This window comes from Trachymyrmex septentrionalis, unplaced genomic scaffold (assembly GCF_001594115.1).
Source record: "Trachymyrmex septentrionalis isolate Tsep2-gDNA-1 unplaced genomic scaffold, Tsep1.0 scaffold85, whole genome shotgun sequence".
Lineage (NCBI taxonomy): Eukaryota > Metazoa > Arthropoda > Insecta > Hymenoptera > Formicidae > Trachymyrmex > Trachymyrmex septentrionalis.
In genome coordinates, this window is record NW_017306038.1 from 438,910 (window position 1) to 449,943 (window position 11,034).

General features: G+C 38.8%; 1 protein-coding gene across 3 annotated transcripts in view; it reads left to right on the top strand.

Moving 5' to 3' along the window:
• Positions 1-11,034, top strand: part of LOC108755157 — a 108,799-nt gene that overhangs the window by 42,675 nt on the left and 55,090 nt on the right. For all 3 annotated transcript variants that reach the window (XM_018498005.1, XM_018498006.1, XM_018498007.1), the window contains 5 exons: positions 3,252-3,510; positions 6,204-6,414; positions 8,011-9,098; positions 9,859-10,072; positions 10,188-10,439. In XM_018498005.1, coding sequence (XP_018353507.1) covers positions 3,252-3,510; positions 6,204-6,414; positions 8,011-9,098; positions 9,859-10,072; positions 10,188-10,439 — 2,024 coding nt within the window. The remainder of the gene's footprint in view (positions 1-3,251; positions 3,511-6,203; positions 6,415-8,010; positions 9,099-9,858; positions 10,073-10,187; positions 10,440-11,034) is intronic.

The window sequence follows — 11,034 nt, forward strand, 5'->3', positions numbered from 1 at the left end:
GGAGAGAGAGAGAGCGAGAGCGGGAAGGGAGAGCGAAAGTTTGCCGCGAGAGTTCGGCCACTTTTCCCGGCCCGCGGAAACGAAGTTTTCCTCGGGATCGGCGAACAGACCCCGGACGGAGGTTTCGTCTTTTTTTGCTCGAGCGAACCCGTACTTGCTTCCGTCGTCGAGGAACTGCGCGCGAGCAGCTCTTGTAATTTAACGGATTACCCGGGCGACTCCTCTTCCGTGTCCGGCTTTTTCGTGGCGCGACGAAAGCTCGTATATAGGAGAAATTTCACAGACGAGACGGACAACCGCGCACTGAAGGCGAAACGAGCGCTAATGTTCGTCTCTCGCGGCAACTCCTGCGTAACGTTGAGAATCGCGCCGTTCTGCGAGGAGAGATCAATCACGAGAGACGTACTTCCTCTCGCATCGACAATGTATGCATTGTGTTATTTGATGCATCCTCTAGGAGAGCAAATGGCCAACGGTGTAGTTCGTACTATTCGCAATTTAAGGACACTCTGCAATGTACTATATGTGCTATACGTGCGCCCGTTATATACGTGTGTCGTATCCTGAAAGTTTCTCAAACAGACATCCGTGGCACTTTGTATTCCTGAAAAATACAGCTCGTGTTATCGGCGTTTCTGAGAGCGCCAGAGAGAACTACGCGGGCGTCGCAAGAAAACGGAGCATTTTCCAGGACCTCTCCCTCTTATAACCTCTTAGATAAAACGTATCTACAAGTTTCTTGTTGATAGAAGCTCTTCCGAGAAGTAAGATTTGGCAAGTGTCGCGTCTGAAAGTGCAATGTTGTCGAATGTAAGGAGACATGGTTGTCATCAAAACTGAAAATCAGGGAAATGCCAGGGAAATTGAAAACGTTCAGAGAAATCAGGGAAAAGTCAGGGAATTTTTCTGCAAGATTAGAATTCTTGGTTTTAAAGAGATATAACAGCGCACGTCACACCTTTTGAAATATTACCAGTTTAACAATTGAATGCAAGTAGCGTCAATAATATTAATAGTAATTTACATTGCTATGTTAAATTACTCTCTCAACAAAAATATTTAATGGTTTCCAAAAATCAGGATTAAAATACAAAAAAATTCAAAATATTGAAAATTCGAGAAAATCATGAAATTTTGTCTAATTAACGAAATTAACGAAACATATGAAAATAAGGAATCTTTTTGGATCATAAATGTGAAAACACAACCAAGAGGAAACAGGAAATAAAGAGAGGTCGATAACGGTTGAAACGGGATCTTTAACAGCTTAAATAATTCATCCATGTGAATTATATATATTATATAATGTACATAGATATGTACTATATTTGTAGTCATTTGAATTGCGCGCCGAATTAATTTTTTCGAACTTAGAGACGCAACTAAACTACTGTAATGTCGCAATTAAATATTGATATTCACTAGACATATATTAAAGAGATCTTAATATGCTGGGGAAACTGTAAAAATAAACTGTAAATAAAAAAATGAAATTTTAGGAATTTATGGCAACTCTGGGAAAGCAGTATACGCATTGCGCATAAAACCGCCGAGATTTTCCGGCGAACAGCATCTTGCGATAGATGCTTATAAACTTGCAAATTTGTGATTCCATCTATAAATTTTAATAACGCATGAAAGAACACAACGGAAAAATATTGCGAAATGGCATATTGATTCGCCGGCGAGTTGTAAACTATGTACTTTCCGAACGACATTAATGCTAACGTTCTGTCGTTCAATATCTTGCCGTCGCAATATCTTGCGCATAGTACGAACGAAAGTTGCGAGCGTAGGAAATATGTAAACTATTTTTCGTGCATTCGGGATGTCTCGTAAAATTCTAGGGAAAAACGGAGAACTAGGTAGAGTCAGACGAGATAGAGCGGGCGGTAAATTATTCATTTCCACGTCAGGAATGGAGTTTCGAGTGTTCCCACGACTCTCTCCGATCTTTTGTACCGAGACCGATACCTCGGCGCTCTTTTGCGCATGTATTTTTAAATCTGATAGGAAGGTAGAGGGAAATCGATAGCAAGGCTGCATAATATACACCCGATCTATTTCGAGAAATTAAATCCAACTGGACTTTGCGGAGGCACGTGCTTTTTTTCGTCACTGAAAATGTATCCCGCTATCCAACACACGTCTATTGAGTAATTAGTTATTTAACGGTCGTTTCATTCCTCGGATATCGATCTGTGTTTTTCTTTTCTTCCCAACAAGCGTCGCAAGAAGAGAAAAATCGACGGGTCGGACGAATTTCACGTTCGAACGGCGATCGTGCTATCTGCACCGGCGGTCTTTTCTTCCTTTTTTCGTTTCTATGGCTTTTCATTATCGGATAGACGTTCCGAGTGGCGTGGCGAAATTTTTGTCGGCCAACGGCAATTTTGTGCGATAACGTGGCGCGTCGGCAAGCGGAAAAACGGATTTCGATCAGCCGCATTCGGAGAAGGCACCGAATAAAAGGTGTCGAGATCTCGGCCGCGTGCTGATCGTGGCGCGCGAAAGATTCCAAATTTCACCCAAGATTTATTACTTCCAGCTTTCTATCTTTATCTCGCGAAATCGCATTTACGTTGTGAACTCTTCGAACTTGGATAATGTTTGAAGCTGCTCAATGCCTCGTCTCGACACCATGACATGATACGCAAGTGTCTTGTAAATAATAATAAATAAACTTATATTTTGCATAATAAAATATTCCATCGCATTTTATATGTCATGTCGTGTGAATAGATGTTTTTTTTTTTTTTTAAATTAAGACTACGATTCATTTGATGCTACAAATGCTTTGAAGCATTCTTGATTGATCGATCAAATATAATACTTCGAAGTATTTGTAGCACGAAAAATGGATCGCCTTCTAAAATCTATCCATTTTAAATCGTATTAATGTATATTTTAATGATGAGCGCAGCGGGATCAAATCCTGCGATTAATTTCGCCCTAATGAAAATTCGATTAGATTCCACATTCAAGTAATATGCATTAAACATCGCGGTAGTTAAATTTTAAGTTAAATGGAAGTTCCATAAAGGTCCTTGAAACTAATTAAGAAATAATGAGCGATTAATCTTAGCCATTACTTAATTACTATTTCTGATTTTTCATCCTCTTTCACAGAATCTCAGAATGTAGGACAGTTTTAATTTAGTTAAACTAAATTCAAGCGACGTTGATGCAACGTCGCTCGTAAGATTTGTAAATGAGTGTCTTGATAAGAAAAGGCGCATTTTATTTTACAGATTGTCCAGTCGAGCACACCGCCCGCCGTACCGGTTCAGGTACGTAGCAAGCATGATGGCTCGGGGGTGGCAGCTTCCGTGTCGGGGGTGCGCAGGCGAAGCGGTCCTCAAGGCGGTCTACGTTCGCCCGCTGCAAAAAGGCCCCTCTCCGCCCCCGTTGCACTGCAGGGATGGTTGCACAAACAAGGTTCGGAGGGTCTTATGCTATGGAAAAAGCGTTGGTTCGTTCTCTCCGAGTACTGCCTCTTTTATTACAAGGGTGAGTCTGCGCGTTGTACGATCGATAGTTTTTTTTTCGCGTATTTTATTACTTTTTTTTTCCTACTATTTTCGCACGGCACGTAATGTTATCGCAATAGGGTATCGGTTTTTAATGAGCTTTATTAGTCAGAATAATGTAGCTCGTTCAGTTTAGCATTCGAATCCGATAGATGTAACGTTTATTCATTGCGTAATTATCAATTGACATTATGGAGTGGAATAATTATTAATAATTGTTCCAGAAGCCTCTATTAATCACCAATCTAATGGAAATTATAAAGTTAGTTATTAGTATAAATAAGCTCTCTCGTTGACCGTTTTGCGCAAATCGAATAAATGAGTCCTTAATGGCCATTTCGCATGAAATTAAAGTTCTTTAATAACGTTCGATTTCTCATAATTAATCTAATTGACAAACTCCCAGTTTTTTGCAATTGCAAAATAGAATAATAACAGTTTCTTTTTTTAAATATAAATAACGATTTTTCATTACACAAATATAATATAATCTTTGATCATCTCGAGCGATTAAAAAATCATTCTCGAAAAGAAAATTTCGTAGACATTAATATTTTCAAAATTTTCGTTCGAATCGATTCGTGTCTGTCCTATTTACGAGCTTTTATTTTGGTGCATTTAGTTTCGCGAAAATATTGTGGCATCTCGCCAAATTTTATTCCGTTTTACAGCTCATGCTAGTCTAGATCGCACAGACGATCAATTTTCTGTTGTTCTGGACAACGCTGCTCGTCTATAATTCGACTCGATTAGAGACGCTAATTACACTCGGAATCTTTGATTCAATATGTGTATCACGATCGCTGCAGCAGAGATATATCTCGCTAAACATACACTCGCCACTTCAGAGTGTCTTTCACATCATCCGATGGAGAAGGAAATTCCTGCTAAAAGTTTGCGGCGATTCGAACGTGTCGTTTGCGAACTTTAGTTAAATTAGGATTCGATGCATACCGTTTTCTAATTAGCAGCCTACGAGAAACTTCTTCGAGTATCCTTCTCGAATCCGCAAAAGGCGCTAATAAGCACTCAATAACAAACTCTTCTCCCTTATTGTTTCTCTCGCAAATAGGTTTATTTGCATTATCGAAAATAATCGATCTCCTGCGTTTTGACGTTGAAAAGAGTTTATTATTATGCAGTTATTAATTTTTCGCTAAGCTTTCTTAAATTCTCTTTACATTTTCTCCACGTTCTTAAATGTTAAAAGTATGTTTAAAATATTTTATAAAATTCACAAACAAACAAAGTTTAAATGCAAAATGTAAATTTTTTTCAAAGTGTCATCATTCTATTATTTTATTACTTTTGTATTTTTAATGAACATTTCGGCGCGGAAGATAAATGCTGCCCATAGGAAGCAAATAGCGTTTTGATTGTTTTGCTTCAGATAGCTGTACTATATGCAATCATGGATACCGTCAAGAAACATTCTTTCCACGTCGTCTCACTTATAGCTTTATACCTTAGATGTTATTATTAGCTTTGAATTCTGAAATGTTGTTTGAAACTAACACAATAAGCACCAATAACAATCATGAAAATATTTTCTATTTTTACATTCGCAAAAGATAACTTATTGTTCTCAGATCAGAAAATTCTCTTAAATAAGCTTGAAGGAGCTTCATAAATTTTAAAAATATAAAAAAATATATATTTTTTTAATATTGAAACATTCAGAATTATTATATGTAATCTTTAATTAAAATTTTATCTATTTAAAATTTCACCAAAAAATAAAATGTAAAAAATTTCGATCTCATACACATTTAATTGCTTTAATTATAATAGAATTTATGTACAAACAAATCAATGTTTTTAGCTATCAAAATGCGAAAGAAGAATCTGTTCATGTGAATTAGGTGATTGAAGTGAGATTTCAGCTTGTGTGTAATTGATAAAAACATTCGTTTATCGTTAGTGGATCCCTCAGCCTGAAATTAATTTAGACTGAAATTCCAGCTTTTCCAAAACGCAGTGTTCGAGAATTCGCCGAGATTTCGTGATTACACATATATGTATATGAGTACACATTTAAAAACTCGCATTTTATTCGATAAAAATTCATAGAATTTCATGTCCCTTGAGATTAATATCGTCATACACAATCGCGAACTACAGCAAATATGCAAATGTTGATTTTTGCAAATATTTAAAATCATCATATGGAAGTATATGCCTTTATGCACATCGTACATTAATCATAGGAATAGATTGTAGAGGGGAATTTTGAATTAAAGATAGATAGATAGATAGATATATAGAGAGAGAGAGAGAGAGAGAGAGAATAAATAGAGGATATTGCAGTTATATCATCAAATGGTATATTTGAACTAGTCAGAATTGAAAACAAGATGTTATAAATATTTTTGCGTTTGACCGACTATCTGAACGTGGCATACATCCGAAGTTTTCTCGTTACGAAATGTACGAAAATATATCATAGTGATTTATCATAGTTATTTATATTTATATTTAGCTGTATTTGAAAATGCAGTTAAATATTTTTCTGCAATTGAACATTAAGGCACATTAAAATATCATGTGCCCGGCAATTAACTGTGCGCGGAATTTCAATGTGAAATTAGATATTATTTGCTTGATTGTTTTTGAAACAAGACCAGTCTCGTCACCGTAGCTTTTATTGCAGTGTAGCAATTTACTAATTTTCAGGCCCAGAGGAGGAGAAACTGCTAGGTTCGATATTACTACCTTCGTACAGAGTTACTGTCTGCAAACCCGAAGACAAAGTCAACAAGAAGTTCGCCTTCAAGGCCGAACACGCGAACATGAGGACTTACCACTTCGCGGCTGACAGTCGAGAGAGTATGAACCAGTGGGTGAATGCTCTGACTCTGGCAACGCTTTTACAAGATCCTAGCCCGTAAGTTTCCTGCATGTATTTTTAAGCTGTTTAATAGACTCACGGGAAACATACAGTAATTATGCGATATTGTGTAGAAAGCCGAGAACAAGTACAATTTACATTAAACCTTAACGACTTCCTTATTAATCCATAAAAAATGAATTTAATTAATTTAATAATTTAATCCTAATTAAGGAATGCCAATTTGAGTGGCTTTAGTCAGGCACGCTTTTGACGCGTTAATAATTATTAGTTTAAAACGTGGAATAGGTGCATCTTTTATCTCTCTTGCCATTCTGCATGAATAGATAAAACGGATACGAAAAACGAAAGTTGCAGTGATGCAATCGATAAAAAAAAACCCGAGTGATTCTTTTAATCTATTATTGTAATAATCGCTGCTGTTACATTCATCTATCATGTTGCACGTGTTTTTAATTTTTCATATGACGCATTTCTTTGTGGAAATAATCCTTCCAGTTTACTCTCATCCGCTTGTTACTTTCTTCCGTATTCCATTCGGCATTCATACAGGTCTGTTTCACGCATTACGCGCATCTGCATTTTGTTCGCATAGAAATTTTGCCTCACATTTATATCTGACCCCACTTTTTACGAGTACGTACAAGGATTTTTCAAAATTCATGAAATCTGAAACCTTTGGATATTATAAAAATTTCGTTGTAGCTTATCTCTCTCTTCCTTTCGTACTGAAAATCTTCCGCGAAAATAAAAGCCCTCACGATGTACGAAAACTTCCCCGTTGTCTGAACTACCCTCGACGTCTTGAAAGATGTCATCTTTTAAAACGACAACTCGACAGTAAACTCCGTCCAGAGATACGAACAAAGATCCCGAAATTAGCTCGACAGTGCAACGGAGTGACGATGAACATCTCTTTGATGCGCCACGAAGGAAACTAGGACGGCGTGGCTACTCGCGTTTATTTGCACGCGAAAGTATCGTGATGCGGACGTTGCAGTGCATCTGTCGTTCGCGCGTTATCACGGTGTAACTAACTCGTTAGTTAGTTTCTCGAGTTATTCGACCCGCGAGATACTGCCGGTCCAGGCGAGATGAGCCTGGGCTGGCTCGTTGTCCATTAGCACGTCGTCAGCAGCACGACATAGTAGACGCAGCAGCGGACAACGAACGCTTGTTTCTCATGAGCTTTGTTCATCTTTTAGTTGAAACTTTATTTGCATGTCCGAAATGTAGTCGAAATGTTAAAATTCTAGCTTCACTATCCGGAATAGTATTAATTTCTGTGTATTTAACAATGCGAGGAATTTTCAAAACTCCTAGAGAAACGTATTAAAATTAATTCGTTTCATTTATATATATATATGCGTCATATATCCGACAATCTCAATATAATCCTATTAATATTTCCAATAATCCTATTAATATCAAACTGATACTAATTTTCAAGTCGAATCGACAGGATATTTATTATACATAATCTTATGACTTAACTTCCTTCAATTATCGATAAATTATCTTCAACGATATTAAACTGTCGGTTTTTTGCAAGCTTGATGGGTGAAAAAGACTCGATATCGAGTAGTGCGGGCTAAAAATAATATCTGATTTTTCAATTTTTACATTTATTAGTGGCGCAGGCGAGGCCGCGGTAGTCATAGAAATAGCGCAGGATGGTGAACGAAGCGCTCGACCTAGCGTCTCGTCGATCTCGTCGATCCTGAATCAGAGTGCCGACGACAGCGACTCCGGCTTTCACGGCTTCCAGTCGCGGGATGATCCCAGTCATGCCTCCAATAACAACTCCAGCCCGAACAGCGCAAACACTGCCTCTTTCCCGAACCTCAGCGGTAGCAACAGCAACGGCAATTCCGCTAACAACAATCACGGGAGCGATTCGGGTCATCCGATGATGAATGGTTGGGTCCAACAGTCGCCGCAATACGGCCAGCCCGGCACTTCTCAGCCGCAGCAGCAGCAGCAGCAGCAGCAGCAGCAATACGAACATTTGCTGCCGTCGCAGCAATTGCAGCCGCATCCACATCAAGCGTTGCTTCATTATCACTTGCCGCATCAGAACGCACTTCCGACCCATCAGTCGTCGCAATTACATAAGCACGTGGTCCAACAGTCGCCGCAGCAACAGCAACAGCAACAGCAGCCCCAGCAGATATCACATCCTGGTACGGGCAGCGTTCAAACGATACAACCTATGCCTCGAACAAAATTCGGACAGCCGATTTACGCGAACGCACCGCCGAAGCCTAGAAGACTGACGGATGGCTCGAACGAGTACTCGACGCCGTCGCCGGATATGGACTACCGGAAGAGCCCAGTCTCACCGGACGTCACGGTTACGAGCAAGAGCCCGATGTCCGATTACGAAAGGAACAACACGATCTACGGCACGCGGATGAATCAGCCGTCACAACAGAGTCTGCGAATCGACAAATCGGGCCTGCATTACGGCTACGGTCAGACCACCCAGTCGACGGAGAGAAGAACTCCTGACACGTACGGTCGCAGTGCGAAACCGAGGACCAGCAGCAGGGGCAACGGCGATTACGAGGAGGTCTATGGCACTCCACAGCTTTATCAAAGACCTGCAGGTCCGGTGGGTTACACCAAGGGCGCATCACCGGCGCCCATTCCCATCCCCGTGTACGCGCAACAACAGCATCTGCAGCAACTGCATTCCCCCGTCATCACGCCGCCGAACAGTGAGTCTTTGTGCATTCTTTTGCTTTACCTTCTGTTCTTAAGCGAGAGATCCCTACAAAGGCGCTTGTAATTAGTACGGCCGGCATTTCATTCCGGCCGATACCCTTCCCGGAGAATAAAGATGAAAATATTCTACGCGAATGTATTTGTAACAATGTCCTTCTAAGTCACAAAGCGAGCTTTCTTATCGAATTGTTAAGGACGCGCGTTTGAAAAATTCTACAGTGGAGGCGATATGCATTATTGCATGAAGAAGACGGAAATTCCTGAAAAAATAGAAATAATTCCTTCGCTAACTTTGTCGCATCGCCAATGGCGATTTTCATCGTGTCTTGTAATATCTTATATTACTTTAAAGCGCAAAAAGAATTGATTATTCTGAAATGTGATTATTCTAAAAAAGTGTTCTCTCCTCTAAATTCTGTTGAAAAACGTAAGTGTGAACGGTATTTTTTTTAATTAATGCAATCAAATATTAATTTGGCAAAATCATGAAACTTTATTATTTTATTACTAGTTAATTTTAGAAATGGATACTATTTTTATCTTGTATTATCGCGTCATTATAATAATTACAACGATGACCTATATCTTCTTTTACGTATCATTATTTTTATAGTGAAATTCAACTTCTTTTTACTGCATGACATATGCGTTGCATAATATATGTCACGAAGACCGTCGAATCGTTGTAATTTGGATCGTTTATTTTGGAAACGTGGTAATACAAAAAAGGGCATTGTAATTTATTCTGTTTAGTGGCAATAGTAAGGCAATCTAGAACTCAACCACCACCGCGACCGCATAGCGCAGACTTTCTCGAGTATGAAGCAGCGAGACGTCCCCAGCAACAACCCACGCAATGCGAGAGACCTCCGGATCAACAAAGACGTCCGCAGAGGCCTAAATCCAGCTTAGATATAGTGAACCCGTCAGATACGACCAATGACGGTTACTTCTATTCTGAAGAAAGGTACGAACACGTAAATTCCTAAGGATTTATTATAAGTTACGGAAATATCGAGAAAAAGAAAATGAAAATCGATCTCCACGAAAGATATTCACTCTCTACTCACGTTTATGCTTAGATACGCGGCGCAAATGCGGCAGTCCGCAGTGTATTTGCATCAAACCCCTCAACACTACCAGCAGCAGAGGAATCAGTCTCTCTCGCGTGTCACAATGCAGCCGAAGCTGCCGGGTATCCGCGATAAAACCGATGAAAATAGAATATCCACATTGTCGGATTCTACTTGCCCTGCTCTGAGACGCGTACAACGGGATCACGTACATCAGCAGCACACGATACCCGCTCAGTCGCTGACGCAGAGACATTCCGAGTGAGTCACAGTACATCGTCCGAATAAATGATTAAACCTTATGGAGGCCTCCCCCTAAGATTCAAATTAAATACTTCAAAAAAATCCTATATATTTTAACATGCGTGAGTTCGCATGTATTTTTTAGATGAATGTTTGAATATTATATATAAATTCAAAATAGATATCTGAATGTTCAACCAATCGAGTTTCAAAATGTATACTAATGAATTTTTCAAGAGTCTACCAGCTCAATTTTCTCATATTTACTCGATATTTTTAAGTAATTTTTAAAAAGCTAAATTGCTATAATGTAGAGTACTAGAATATTAAAATAAAAAAATATTAAATGTTTTAACCTTTAAAAGGCGAGAGTCTGTTTTTAAAATCTCACAGCTTTTTTCAGTACGATTTGTTATTTCATTGTGTTCTTTGTCTCAAAATGTGACACTGTTTCAGTAATATAATAACTTTCCCGTTCTGTAAAAATTAAAATATACTTTTTGAATTTTATAGAACGGAAAATAGTGCTTATACGAAAATACACACACACAATTAAAATAAAATGATACAGTAAAGTAATACAGTAACGTCTTTCTATCGGATTGTGAACGTA